This window comes from Sinohyriopsis cumingii, chromosome 9 (genome assembly GCF_028554795.1).
Source record: "Sinohyriopsis cumingii isolate HCF-2022 chromosome 9, ASM2855479v2, whole genome shotgun sequence".
Taxonomy (NCBI): Eukaryota; Metazoa; Mollusca; class Bivalvia; order Unionida; family Unionidae; genus Sinohyriopsis; species Sinohyriopsis cumingii.
In genome coordinates this window covers 113,336,852-113,353,480 of record NC_142969.1, presented here as the reverse complement: position 1 = coordinate 113,353,480, position 16,629 = coordinate 113,336,852, and the positions used below count along the sequence as shown (strand labels likewise).

General features: G+C 34.5%; 1 protein-coding gene across 1 annotated transcript in view; it reads left to right on the top strand.

The window, feature by feature from the left end:
- LOC149792495 (neuromedin-K receptor-like) overlaps positions 1 to 14,640 on the top strand; it is an 89,688-nt gene extending 75,048 nt beyond the window's left edge. Inside the window, exons 2-4 of the mRNA XM_089969581.1 lie at positions 7,265 to 7,365; positions 12,718 to 12,808; positions 14,280 to 14,640. Of these exons, the coding sequence (XP_089825707.1) occupies positions 7,265 to 7,365; positions 12,718 to 12,808; positions 14,280 to 14,522 (435 nt within the window). The 3' untranslated portion in view covers positions 14,523 to 14,640. The remainder of the gene's footprint in view (positions 1 to 7,264; positions 7,366 to 12,717; positions 12,809 to 14,279) is intronic.
- Positions 14,641 to 16,629: the final 1,989 nt, after the last annotated feature.

The following is a 16,629-nucleotide window of genomic DNA, read 5'->3' as shown; positions in this document are numbered from 1 at the left end:
ATAGCTGCGCCACCTCAATTTATATTGGGAAGGACTGGTGCTTGAAAATTCTGTATAAAGATATATTCTTTTAGAATTTACATATTTAACAACGATATATATCAAAACGATAAGTCTAACAACGTCTCACTGATGGTAATAGTAATAACATGTTTAACTATTTGCTTATATGGTGAACCTTGTGGTAAATATTTTGACTATCAATGTGCCACGCTGAGAGGCCTCTTCAGAATTGCGGTCGATGTATGGTCTCGGTTATATATCAATGTACGATGAACAAGAGGACCCCTTAATTCTATTATTTTAAACAGGCTATTATACGATACCTTGTTGCATGTGGCAGTATATAAGAATAGAATGAATCAACTTTGTTAAAAATACATGTTAGTACGTTGAAAATAATGTGATGGTATCTAATAATCATATTACATGTATGTCTGGTAGCCATTGCATGCTAACACCCCACCAGAATCGTGTACTGCTGTAGATCAGTATTCATCAGTTGCGTGACAATGCCGAGAATTACGGTTGCCTTGCGCGCGTGCTGATATATGATACGCGATGAGACTCGATGCTTTCATGAAGTTTTGCATGAAAACTCATAAGAAAATTACATTGAGATTTACTCCAGCGACTTTCCTTAAATAACGTATATTCAATTCGCTGAAAGCTATGTAAATGAGCACTTCACACGGAATGGAATCTTGGAGAAACATGGAAATAAAATTCAAAGATTATGGTGATACGCAAAGAGAGCAAACATGCATTGCTTTCTTATTTGTTCGTACATTTCATGGACGTTTGGATGATAAATATAGCATGGGACTAAGAAATTTAAAAGCATGTATATGTTGTATAAATCAAAGAAAAGATGACAAAATGGCGTACATAAAGTCAGGACAAGATTGGTATATAATTATTGTTACAAATATATGGTCCTAACATGTGTCAGAAAGGATTTGAAATCAATCTAAAAGAAATTTCAGTAAAATTCTAAAGCACTTAAAGTAATATTAATCAAATTCCAAACAAACCTAAATGTCTTATCACGCTTCCAACAGTATACAATATTCAGAATGACTTAAAATAATCTTCATTGTCATGATGTGCCAAGGATCTTGATTGTCTTGACGTTCCACAAGGAAATGATAGACTCCAGGATACCTTTGAATGAGTTCTCAATAATAATAATAATAATACATAAATAAATAAACAATAATAATAATAATAATCCCAAAGTGTTCTTTAGCCCAAAACGTCAACGATCACTTTGTAATTCCTATGAATAATTTAGTAAATGATAAATGCCACCGAATTGCAAACAAGTTCGCTTCCAGGACCTTGTAAGCTCGCGAACAAGGTTGGGCATTGAAGTCAAATTGTAGTGTACATTTTAAAAAATAACAAAAGTGAGATATAAACAACTATGCCATCAATCACGTACAAAAAATATGCACACTACAGATATAAAAAGGAATCACAATATGCAACATTATCAAGCCGTAGCCAGACACAGTAATAAACACTCCCCTTAACATAGACAGAAGCTATGACAAAGTCACTATGTCTGTATAAATTATAAAATATAGTTTGGACGTGCATTTCCAGGTGCGAATCTGAGGAAAATGCAGTGCATGGAAAATAATTAAATGCAGTGAGCCTTGCTCGTACAATCAAGACATAAGAAGATGCATGCCAGACAGTAAGGATAAGAAATGTTCCAGGTCAAAAGAAAGATATATCCGCACAAAAATGTGACCGAATACACTTAGTAAAATGTACATTATTAAAATTAAAATGTAAATTATTAAAATTAAACTTAAGTTATTAAGATTGAAAAAGGTGATTAACAAGTTGTGTTATCTTGACATTGAGAAATGACGGTAAATGGATTACGTTACCATGGACAACGCTGGCTAAACAAGGCATGTACCCTGACTAATACACAAACGTCGAGAATAAAACAGTAAGGATGTCAGTCTAAATAATACATAAACAATTGACACAAGCTTAAGCTTAGTTACGTATACAGCTATTGTATACGAATTGTAAAAGTAAGACTTTCTAACATTTACATTTAGTAGGGAACGTTATTTCTATTGCATGACCAATATCAGTCATAGTGATGCTACTATACTATCTTTCGGACCGCATAAATTTGATTTGTTAATTAACGCCAAATTAATGAAGTATTATAGACACGAAGTGTATAGACATAAAGTGTAAAGACATGAATAATTTAGCAATTAATGTGTAGTGTTTGATAGAGGTTTTCATTGTAAACTCTATTACGGATAATTAAGAAAAGTCTATCTAAGATAAATAGGATAGTTTGGTAGTTGAAAATAATAATAATAATGTAGTATTAAATAATTTAGCATTATTAATAGTCATAAAAATAATAATAGTCATAGCACGTTAAGAAGAAGAACAGGAACAAGTCAAAGAACAAGAATAATTTAGAATGAACTAGGACCAGAACACAGGGTACGTATACTCAAATGGTCAGCGTATGTCTTGTACCAGAGACCTTAAACATACAAAACAAGCTTACGATATTCAAAATAGATTCTGCACGATAATAAGTTAGACCTCGACTGCTATGAAGAAAGAAAAACACATAAGAAGTAAAGCGGAAACGTGACTCTCACTCACTTTTGAACTTATCCAACTTAGTACATCCAGTAAATGCGCAGTAATGCAATTCCACAAAGCATGCGATTTTATTACAACACGTCTTAATAAGTGTTGTAATAAATGATGTACTACTTAGGTGAATCGGTGTTAGATAACTATTTAAACTTGAACTAGGTTAGGATTATTGGGATACGTATTGCTTTAGGAAGGTAATCTTAAGTTTATTTAAAAAATTCAATCCCTTTTCTAAAGTCTTTTATCTTGCTGTAATTGTCCAATTTTGTGATGCATTTGATCCACCCTTTGCGGTATATATATATATATATATATATATATATATATATATATATATATATATATATATATATATATATATATATATAAGATAGACATATGTTTAGTTCGGTTCTCTTTTTTTGTTGAGCCGAGAGATTCAGAATGTGTTGACGCATCATTGGTAGTTAGAATATGATGCTGTTGTTGTTGCTGTTGTTTTTACGCCATTTTTCAGCACAAGATACGCTATACATGGCGGTCAGTATCAATGGTAGAGGATGAACCCGGGAAAACCCAGGAAAGAACCACCGACCAACGAGAAACTACTGGCAAACTTTCACACATACCAACATTTTTTGAGCCCGAGACTGGAACGCACGCAGACAGAGGTGAGATGTCAGTGATCCGTAACGGTGAGCGCTTTAGACCACTCGGCCGCTCGGGGCCCCTGTTTCAAATGCTCAACGTAATGTTATATAATATGAACCTAGATAGTATCTGTCAAGATTTGAAAGTGTTTGGGTCTCCAACTATATGAGATCTACATAGTTCAAAGTAAGGTATGTTAGCACCAACGTTTGCATCAATGCCCAGATTAATATCGTCCGTTGTTTCACCTTCGTTTTCAAGGATTCGATTTATTCGTGCGCTGCAAGAGTTTATCTTCAGATTCATCTCATTCAACCCTTTTTAACTCAGCGATTGTATTTTCAAGTTTTCTACAACCGAACCGACTGCATCCACAATGACACTGAGGGCCTGCTGATTCTGACATACTAAGATAAGCAAACGTACCACATTATCGAATGAGACTGGGCTTGAATAGGCGGTACTTGCAATTGCACAACAGATGAGATATGACTTGAATCGGCCATACGTATATTGATAGGATAGGGATTGATTCGGCCATAGGCATATTGGCACGAATGAGATAGGAATGATTCGGCCATACTTGGAATTGCAGCATACTCGGACTCTTTATTAGTTTCCCAGTAGTCCCTGTTGCTTACTACCTAATTATTGAAGATACTTTCATATCGGACTTTCTATTGTTAGTTAATATTGAATCGAAGATATTTTGATATCTGACTTTCTCTTGTTAGTTACTATTTACTCGTTTAAGATACTTTGATATCTGACTTTCTATTGTTAGTTACTATTTAATCGTTGAAGACACTTTGATATCTGAATTTTTATTATTGCTGAAATATTGGAGAAAATATCAGGGAATGAAACTTTAACTAGTTTTCCATCGTGTTCTTTTAGTCTAAATTGTTGTCTCTCTAGACGCAGAATACCTTTGGGAAAAATTTTATTCATCACATGAACACTTCGAATCAGTGGAATATTGTAACGTAATCGAGCTGACCCTTTGAGACCGGGCAGGGTTTTAAAGAAACAATAAACACGTTCGTGGATGACAAATGACAATATATTAAACACTGGTACTAATGATATGAAAATAACACAGAAAAGCATATAAAATTAATATAAAACACATATGAAATATACTTTGACTACTATGTCACATTCATGTAGTCAAAAAGTTCTAGAAACTCCATGTATACAAATATCTCTAGCAAACTTTCATACAAACAAATGCTTGTTGCAGACCTATATAATCAACTACTGGTTGCAAACATTTATGTAGTCAGACACTACTGTCATAATTCACATGTAGTCAAACCACTACTTGTTATGCTTTTACTTGTAGTCAAAACACTACTTGTTATTGTGCTTTTCTTGTAGTCAAAACACTACTTGTTATTGTACTTTACTTGTAGTCAAAACACTACTTGTTATTGTGCTTTACTTGTAGTCAAAACACTATTTGATTGGAAAATACACGTTGACACGGCCTTCTCTCTGGCACGGTCACCTTCCCCTCCGCACTTGTACCCGTACGCTGGCACTAAATTGGTGTGTTATACTAGTAATGGTACACCAGACGTCATGGTATCCACACGCACCTCCGGCTGCTCATAACCGGCGAGCTGAATATGGAAAATAAACACACTTTTCCAATAGTCTAATTTAATTGGAATGGGTTTTGTTGCAACTACTTTAAGAATATACGATAGGTACGAAGTATGACATAGGAATGCTATGCAATAAAAACAAATATACGTAATGCTATGACATTAATACATACATAATATGTTTTCGAAATTAGTCGTGATAGCGACTAGATGAAATTAACTCGCTACTACATTGCCTAGGTTATATCTTAATAAACTGAATTGCAAATATGATAAACGATGTGACCACATAATACAACAATGAACGTGCTTTTACGAAACTGAATAATTATTGTAAATAATAAAAAGAGTTGACTAAAAAACATTCGACTCACCCAACTGTTTGGCTCTAACTAAATTACAATGGCGCCTGCCCGACAGCTGAATATGTTTAAGAGCTTCCCTCTATATTGGCTGTGCCCTTCAATATCTCTACCCGATATATATGGTAGTGCGCAATAATACATTATTTCGCACGTGCCGCGCGAGCAATAAAAGCGTCACGCGATACGACGAAAAATTACATTTACAGAATTATTACGGCGCGTGAAACAAGACAACCTGATTTAAATGAAAAGTATGGAAGACTAAATGAGCCATATCGGGCATCTCGTAACAAATATCGTCCTAATCCTTTGCGATTATCCCATGACAAACGTGTACACACCATAATACACTGTTAAAACTGTTTTAAACTCACTATTTCATAGTGAAGCTTGAAAATGTTGCAAACACGGACGAGCAAAGAAAGCGCATAGCTAAGGTATGCCTCTTACGTAAGCCAACTTGGATGGCAAAGTCGAATCTCAGATATTTTACATTATATTCCATATATTTACTAAATAGTAAAAATGCATTTAAGAATTTCGTCTGGCATAAGATCAGGATTGGGGTCTAAGTTTATTTATTTAGTATCTGCACATTAATGAGAAACGTGCAGCAAAACTGATATCACTCTGCCGTCTTCTATAAACGCATGTCTATCTTTCCAAAATGTGGTTCAGAAACCCTTTCAAATATTTACTTTACCTTATTCTGCAATATATTACAATATGTATTGACAGACGATATTCTATAAAATCGAAACTGTTACTATAACATACACAAAACAGATTGGGGTTATTTAAGCAAACGACGATAATGTCAAAATTAATTCGAGCTATAGAGAATGTATGTCCCTCTTCGAAAACAAGAAGGTGATTAGCAAGACTGTTTCTCTTATCGTTTGTAGATATTGTATTGGACAAGTATAGGAATTGGGAATCATTATTATATTTCACTTTTATTCATGGCATATTGAGCGGGCGGACGTTTGCAGATTAAGAACGATTTAGAAAGCTTACGTTTCTGAGACAAACTGAGACAAAAGATTAATAGCTTAGGCTGTAGAACGCCACATTACCGGAAACCGATCACATGATTACTTGCAGGCCTCGTCTTGTGGCAAAGCAAATCAGGTGGAGAAACGTTAAATGAATTTCGAATGAAGGGCATGTTTATGTATGTAATCGCAACTAATGGATATTACTGATTACATGACATTGCCTGAATTTTGTCTTTTTCTTATAGAAATGTTAAACTTGTTTGGCAACATAGATTTTATTTGATGATATTTATTTCAAACTGCTCTGCTCTCTATCATCTTGCGTCAAATTAGTACAAATTGGTTTTTAGAGTGACATCTTACAAGTCTCAAATCGCTTTGAATTTGTTTTTTTAATCATACAATACGCTGAACATGCGATATCTTATAAACGATGAAGCCTGAATGGCTTGTTCATTCAATTCATATTTAACGTTTGGTCAGGAGCGATACAGCCCAACAACCGTGTTATGTTTTGGTGTATGTAGTCATTGAGATATACAGATTTGTATTAATACTGTCTTAATTGATATAAATAATAAAGTATTACAGGAAAGAAGATAGATCATTTATTGCATTGTTAAAGTTCTACATAATCAATGTTAATTATTTTAAGTAAAATTTAAAATATCCGTTGATTTAACTGATAAACACTCAATTTAATAGAATACAGAATATCTTTACAGGCCAGTTATACACTTTTGTCGATGTCAAGTACGGTTTTCTTAGTTAGGTTCCCATATGAATCATTTGCACATTTTCCTGCTATGCTGACTATTTAGAACCAAGTATTATGGAATCCACAAAATATAAATATTATCAGCAATCTCAGAAAGATAGAATCTTCTTAGCTGACTTTGGCTAAATAATTCATCTGCCTCATACCTGACTGTAACGATTTGATATAACTATTCCTAGATTTGAAACAAAACAATTCCATCCATGTCTTTGTTTTCATATTTCTTTTCAGGTGGTGAAGATGCTGATTATAGTCGTATGCCTTTTCGTCCTATGTTGGTTGCCTCTGCAGATCTACACCTTCCTCGCCGAGTTCTACGAACAGATAAACGAGTAAGGTGTTCATTAGAAAAACCCTAATGCTATCACGGCTTGATATTTGCTGTATCGATATTTTATGACAGTGTACTTACCTAGACTGATTTAACTAATCTTACTTCTCACCAAATGCTATATATAGCAATACTAAGATGTATGTACGTACGTACGTATGTATGTATGTATGTATGTATGTATGTATGTATGTATGTAGGTATTTATATTGTGATCCATATTTGATTTAATTTATATTTTAATTAATTTTGTTGTTTGTAAGTTTGAATTTTTTTAATTCCATTACTTGCTATTGTAATGTAACATTGTCTACTGGAATAGAATTCACTTTTTATTGATTTTTTATATATTTTTGACGTAATTAGTTTGTAGAAATTCTGTATCAAAGTATGACCTAGTTCCTGACCTTGATTCAGAACCAGTAATAGTTGTAGTAAACAACTTGTTTTATTTTTTTAAAATTCTTTCTTAGAGTAAGATTCATAAAGTGAAATCGAGGCCATACTTTGAGTAAGTGACAATTAGCATGTATCAGTTAGTTTTCGCAGAGGATTGACTCACATCCGGGCAAATATTTTGCGTTGCAGCTAGATTTATTATTGATGTTTTGAGAAAGAATAGTCATTAGTGCCTAACACTTGTGAAGTCAAAGTGTTTGATATTGTGAACAGTTTTTGGTTTAATTATTTTGTTTTCTTCCATTTATTTTCATTTCGAGTTTGTTTTCCCAAGAAATACTAGTGCTCTAAATTAATTATTGGACATTTATTGAAATCTACACAGAAGTCAAACACTGGAATAATATTTCTGTGATTCAACAAAGAACAAAAAACCGTTTACACCTCAGTACGATGGTGACTACAGCATACTTCATCATCTTCCATTTAGGATTTCACCGGAATTCATTTCCGTTTCATTAACACTTTTTGTAACTAGGAGGTCTATTTTTTTATTCTTGGACTATTTTGCAATTATTCTGGAAATTCATTCTTAAAACCGTAATTTCTTTTTCTCATTTTTACCTTGTTTTTCTATTTGATAAAACTTGTTGTCTTCACTTTTTCCTTGTTACGTTTTGCAAGAGCCTAAACACGTAACACTTATATAGTTTTTAAGAACTAAGACGGGCCCCAAGTGGCAGATTGGTCTAAAGCGCTCACCGTTACGGATCACTGCCATCTCACCTCTGTCTGCTTGGGTTCGAGTCTCTGGTTCGGCCAATGAGGGAAAGCTTGCCAGTAGCTTCTCGTTGGTTGGTGATTCTTTCCTGGTCTTTCTTGGATTTTCCTCCACCGTTTATACTGGACGCCATGTATAGCATATCCTGAGCTGAAAAATGGCGTTAACCTCTACAACAACAACAACAATAAGGGCTGAGACCACAATATAAAAGGAAGCGGTTACGCCTGAGCTTTGGTGTGAATTGCGTATTCGCCAAGAAACATAGCCTAATCATGCTTTCATTGAGACATATATCCAATTACGGCTAGCACACTTTGATTTGATATTACTGATACAATATAACTTGTGGCTGATGAGTAATGTAAACCTAATTGATCACCTGTCAGGTAAAGTAAACCTAATTGATCACCTGTCAGTTACAATTGGCTATAGAAGGAGACAAATTATCGTTCTGTTCAGTACGCTCTGACGCTGACCACGCATAACGTGCCGTTTGAGTCTTACGGGCATTATTTTTTCTATTATCGTTTTCTTTTGCCACATACCTCATTTGATTACTTGTCAAGTGTTACAGGTAAGCAAATAAAATAGAAACTTATAACATTGTTAGCATTTTCGTCATCTTCATTGGTGCATTGGCATCATTGGTAAACAGGAAATAAGTATATTTCAAATACAATTAACACAAAATGGTTGCTTAGCTCTTTCAACAATTATATAAAGCGTTTGTGAATAATATCAGCTTAACCGCTTTAATTATAGATGACATAGTACCCGGATGTTATGTTTCAAAACGCCTCCGTATTTGTGCATAAATCATAAAGGAAACGCACAAAGCTCTCCACCATATATCTAGATACATAATTAGTAGGAATGGCACTGCAAATGCATATACCCAACTGCTGTCTGCCCCTCGGACATTCCGTATGCACTTGGACTTACTTATGCGTCTCAGTCTTGTTGTTTAAGGTTAACAGAATAAAGGATATGTGCATACGTCTAGCTTGAATACAAACTTGGTAGGTACAAAATAATTTAGAAATTGTACCGTCACCTAACACATATATCGACTGGTCTGGAAACCTTATGTGCCTACTTCTTATTGCCCCATTGTGCCTGAATCATGCATTCTGGGAAATTAAATATAAGAAAGAATAAAATATCACCGAGGAATATATTTTGTTGTCAGTATCTTGATTAATACTGACATATAGATACAAATAGATGGGTGTTGGTGATTGCGAACTTTGATGGGGTATTTCTGATAGAAACACTTGAGATTGTATTACTGATACCAACCTTTGATGAGGTATAACTGACCACAACATTTGATGGGGTATTGATGATAGCAACATTTGACGGGGAAAATACTGATACAAATCTTTGATGTGGTATTACTGATAGCAACCTTTAATCGGGTATTAGTGATATCAACGTTTGATAATATGTTACAGATAGCAGCCGTTGATGACTAGTACCGGTAATAAACTTTGATGGGGTATTACTGTTAGCAACATTTTTATTGGTTTATCACGGAAATCTGTTATGAGGTGTTACTGATAGCAATATTTTGATTGGTTTATCACGGAAATCTAACTGTGATGAGGTATTACTGATAACAACCAGCGACGGGGTATTAGTGATAACAGTGTTTGATAGAGCATTACGGTTAGCACACTTTGACTGGATATTAATGATAGCACACTTTGATAGAGTGTTACGGTTAGCACACTTTTATTTAATATTACTGATAGCAACCTTTGATGGGGTATTACTAATAGCAACCTTTGATGAGGTAATACTGATACCAACATTGGACGAGGTATTACTGATAATAACCTTTGATGAGGTATTACTGATAATAACCTTTGATGAGGTATTACTGATAATAACCTTTGATGAGGTATTACTGATAGCAATCTTTGTTGGGGGTACTGCTGATAATACACTTTGATGGGATATTACCGATATCAGACGTTGATGAGGTATTGCTGATAGCAACCATTGCTTGGGGTATTACTGATAATAACCTTTGATGGGATATTACCGATATCAGACGTTGATGAGGTATTGCTGATAGCAACCATTGCTTGGGGTATTACTGATAATACACTTTGATGGGATATTACCGATATCAGACGTTGATGAGGTATTGCTGATAGCAACCATTGCTTGGGGTATTACTGATAATAACCTTTGATGGGATATTACCGATATCAGACGTTGATGAGGTATTGCTGATAGCAACCATTGCTTGGGGTATTACTGATAATACACTTTGATGGGATATTACCGATATCAGACGTTGATGAGGTATTGCTGATAGCAACCATTGCTTAGGGTATTACTGATAATAACCTTTGATGGGATATTACCGATATCAGACGTTGATGAGGTATTGCTGATAGCAACCATTGCTTGGGGTATTACTGATAATACACTTTGATGGGATATTACCGATATCAGACGTTGATGAGGTATTGCTGATAGCAACCATTGCTTGGGGTATTACTGATTATAAACTTTGATGAGGTATTACTGATAATAAAGTTTGATGGGGTATTACGGATATAAACCTATGATGGTGGTCGTACGTATTAAAATGATTTGATGGAATATTACTGTTAGTAAACTTTAATGTGGTTATTACTGATAATACACTTTGATGGGCTATTGCATACAGAAAACATTGATGGGCTGTTACATACGAAAAACATTGGTGGGCTATTATATACATAAAACATTGATGGAATATTGCTGATACCAACGTTTGATGGGGATTACTGGTACCAACCTTTGATGGGGTATTACTGATAGCATCCATTGATGGGGTATTACTAATGTTAACATTTGATTGGCTATTTCTGATAGGAAAATTCCCTGGGGGTATTACTGGTAATAAACTTTGATTGGATATTACTAATAATCACCTTGTGTGGGGTTATTACTGTTCACAACAATTGATTGGGTATTGTTAATCGGCACCTTTGATGCGGTATTACTTATTAGCAACTTTTGATAGGGTGTTGCTGATAACAGCCTTTGCTGGGGTATTTCTGATTAGCAAACTTTGATGGGTTGTTAACAATTAGAAATCTTTGATGGGGTATTCCTGATTAACTTTCACTGATGGGGTATAACTAATTAGCAAACTTTGATGGGGTATTACTAAATAGCAAACTTTGAGGGGGTATTACTGGTTAGCAAACTTTGAGGGGGTATTACTGATATGCAAACTTTGATGGAATATTGCTGATGAGGTATTACTGATCAGCAAACTTTGATGGGGTAATACTGGTCAGCAAATTTTGATAGGGTAGTATTGATTAGCAACCTTTGACGGGATATTATTGATTGTCAAACTGTGATGGGGTATTACTGATTAGCAAACTTTGATTTGGTACTGCTGATTAGCAAATTTTGATGTGGCATTACAGATAAGCAAACATTGATGGGGTATTACTTGTCAGCAAACTATGATGGGGTAGTATTGATTAGCAACCTTTGATGGGGTATTACTGATTAGCAAATTGTGATGGGGTATTACTGATTAGCGAACTTTGATGGGGTATTACTGATTAGGAAACTGTGATGGGGGTAGTATTGATTGTCAAACTTTGATGGGGTATTACTGATTAGCAAACTTTGATGGGTTATTATCAATTTGATGGGGTATTACTGATTAGCAACCTTTGATGGGGTATTACTGATTACCAAACTGTGATGGGGTATTACTGATAAGCAAACTTTGATGGGGTATTACTGGGCAACACACTTTGACGGGTTATTACCAATTTTATGGGGTATTACTGATTAGCAACCTTTGATTGGGTATTGCTGATAAGCAAACTTTGATGGGGTATTACTGGTCAGCAAACTGTGATGGGGTAGTATTGATTAGCAACCTTTGACGGGGTATTACTGATTAGCAAAATGTGATGAGGTATAACTGATTAGCAAACTTTGATGGGGTATTATTGATTAGCAAACTTTGATGTGGTATTACTGTTGGCAACAATGGATGGGGTATTACTGATTATCAGACTTTGACGGGGAATTACTGTTGGCAGCATTGAGTGGGGTATTACAGATAATAATCAATGATGGAACATTATTTGAATTTAGATGATTATGTTTTTATATTATACAAGTCTTTCTATTCTTTTTCAGATACAAGTATATCAACATCATTTGGTTTTGTTCCAACTGGCTGGCCATGAGTAATTCTTGCTATAACCCTTTTATCTATGGATTATTAAACGTAAGCATCAGTGGAATGCTCAAATTCCTTTAAATGTTTCATCTCCTAGAAGTGCTAGACTACTATGTCCCCTCTTCGTGCCGCAATAATTGTTTCTTCCAGCATGTATATTAATGATACTGCCTAGTCAAAGAAAGACAGTAAAGATGGAATGCTTTGAATAAAAGTGATTTTGCAATGATGACATACGGAACTGAATTTGTTGACACGCTTCATTTAAACTGTTACACGATTAAATTGTAATGCTGGAAGCTGCATTTTTCCCGCTAACAAAAGTGGAAGGTTTATATAATCTCATGATATATCTTGTGTTTTTATGCTTGTCATTGATAAGCAACGAAAATAATTTGTATGTGATACAATGTACATAACAGTGAAGATACAGGACGAGACCGACCGTCGTGAAAAAAGGTGTGTGTGTGGGTGGGTAGGTGGGGTGCATGACGTTGGTCTGACAAGATATATATATATATATATATATATATATATATATATATATATATATATATATATATATATATATGCATGCTAATAGACTTAAACAATTTCCATTACGATGTACATATGTACGTGCGTATAGATATGCAACCGCACAGTCGAAAATATCAGCTTGTCACATGGAACTAGACACAACAATAGTATATTGTGGCGATATATGGACATAAATGGCACTTGCGTGATGTAAAAAGTTAACTTTACACCTCCAAAATGTAACAAGGGGCTCAATGATTAATTAACATAACGGTTTTTATGCTTAAAATGTTTGTCAGCAATGGTAAACTATTTTTTAAAAATGTCCATGGGTTCTACAAACCCGTTTGTTGAATACAACCTACACGTACTGACCATTACGTATATCTGAACGTATATATTTCGCGTTTTGTCACGTTGTATTGATCTACTTTGCCTTTTGTGTGTGTCTTGCACATAGCATTGATTTAATATTTTTTTTGTTTCATGCAACGTTTGTAAAAGTGTCATTAGATCTTATTTTTAATTGTTGTTTTAATCACGAATAAATCTTACCGTTTATATTACGAGTTAATATGTCATATATTTTTGGCCCCATCACAGTAAGTTTGATTTGCAAATTTCAAACATTATTTTAACAAACGCCAATCTCTGAATTTCAATGTTTCTCGCGTCATGTTCTTGAATTCTTACTGGTTCAAACTCCCATAATTTCTGCGCAATGGAAAATTCTCGCTGGCTCTTTGTATCTTCAGTGTGTTGCTCTAATGGTTAAGTTTGTGGATTAGACGATCGGTAATATTTGCCAGAATAACAACTGAGGAATATCGTTTTAAAGTAAATCATTGTGATGATATCAGTATTTTGTCACCTGTATCCAATGTATATTTATAACTGTTTTAAGAACGTCGTTGTTTCCTTTCTTCCCTAAATTATACTTTTTATTTGCATTACAATACGAAACACTTTATAACCTGCGTCATGATTCTCTCGTTTATAGGAGAAGTTCAAACGAGAGTTCCGACTATTGTTTTCGTTTTGTCCGTGCAAAGGGTGTCCCAAGAAACCTGAGGTCCTGAGACTCAACGACTTTTCAGATGACAGTGACGGAGGCAAGAGGTCAGTTCGAATACAATCTGGAAGAAATGGACACCAATGTACAAATGGATATATCTACAACAAGCCATTCTTTCACAAGCGAAATATGAATTTTGATATGCCGTCTCAAACTACTTTGATATAAATAATGTTACGGCAGAATCTTTGATCACAAAATCTCAAACGGTCTCTAGGTAAAGAGATATCGTGGCTTTTTAATAAACCCACATTCGTCTCAATTAAGACGGGTGTAGAGATTACGATACCGCCATTTATTGATTGCTGGCTCAAGGAACATGGATCTTTTGTCAAGGGTCAACTTAACGGAAGTAAATACCGTTTACAAATTCTCTAATTAGAGAAATGGAAATGTAATATTGGTCGTTTAGTAAGTTGCAGAAAACAAATTCATGTTTTCTAATGATTCAAAACTGCATTAAACCGCATTCCCCACTTAAACGTCATAAACCGCATTCCCCACTTAAACGTCAAGTCAAACTGCAAATAACAAAAGTCCTGGTGAGCATGTTGCTTGTTCTACTGATTACTCCTACAAATTGCACATGACCAGATCTGCTGGCTTATTACGCGACGGCAGATCTTGGTTTGTGCAATTTTGTAGTTGGACCAGTCTTATAAGCTAGTAAATACGGTGGTATCAGAACATCTGATCTTCTGAGGAAATTGTTTGAAACTTTATTGTGTGTCGTTAATAGGATCCCAAAATGGATTAACCATATGAAGACCAATTTTTTTCAGGGCATACGGGACAGAGAAGATACGTGCGTATTTTCGAATGAGCATTTGACCTGTGGGTTTTAGTAGATGATAAATACAACGTCTTCACATCTGACATCTGATAGTAGAAAGTCTAGGGTTAATTACTGTCAGGGTTTTAATAATATATATAGCAGTGTGAGAATGGAAAGAATGCATGTAATCCACCATACTATGTACCTATCTATCTATCTATTTATCTATCTATCTATCTGTCTGTTTCGGATAATGTTTATTGGTTCATAAAGCTTAGTATTCACCTTGATACATATGTAAAAGTGCATAATTGCTTCATCATTCGAAAATTGTATTATGAAATTTATTTTATTGACGAATATTGAGGAATAGACTATTAATACCGTGTTGTTCTTTCCCTATATCCGCAGTGAGTATGACTTCTGTCTTGTCCTGTTGTTGCTATGGCAAAGGTGCGATCGTCATCGATGAGTTTTGTAGAATTAATCGTGATAAGGGTATGAAATTTATTAACATTAGAAGCAGGAGACTTTTAAAGTGTAATTGGTTGACTGGTTGATCTACGTCGTTTGGGAAAAGTTAGGATACAATCCATATTTACCATTCACACCTCAGAAAAGAAAAATCAGATATAGTGCTCGTGTCCTCTTCTTTTTCATCCGTTGCAGTCATTCACAGCAATTTGTATTTGTTATACTTGAATTAAAATCAAGATCGTTTCCTTATTAGTCCATTAAACGTTTACGGCAGAACCACTTTGGATATACTATTTGTGCCTTGTCTACATCAATAAACTGTTAAGCTTTGAAGTCAGTGTGGTTAGCAAGGAAATTGTATTGTACATATATGAGGGATTATTTATCGGTTAGGGTTTCAAATTATTGATGGGAAAGGAACCACTTAAAGCGTTCGTTACTGGATATTTTTGTTTACGTTTAAGATTAAATGTCATTAGCGTTGTGTTCATAAAAGTTTTCTTCATATAGGTGAGTCTTGAGATCATTGATATGGTATTGCTAGTGTAGTTATCGATTTTGATGCATATACCTTCATTTATCTTATCGACACAGATTGGATATAAATTATGATTTTCTGCCTTTTGATTGATTACATGTTGTGCTTCATATTTGAAAATAAAAACACGATATAAATGTCTTCTAATTTTTTAAAACTTATATCCATCATTTTTCATAATTGTATCCTCTCATCAGCTTACGTTTTGTAAATCTTAAAAAAGTATACGTATTACACTTACATGGTTGCTAAAGTTTTGTAAATCTTAACATTTCTATATATTTTACGCACGTGGTGACTTGTGTTTTCTAAACGTTAAAATATATACCAAGTAAACGAAAATGATGTTTACGTCTTGTAAATCGTAAAATAATTACTACGTAATGTACGTAGTAATCACTCTGGCTTACTTTGGGCAATATCTTTAATCTTCATTTACTGTGCATCCTGCTTGTCAATGGCTTTTCATCCAAAAACCCTACAAC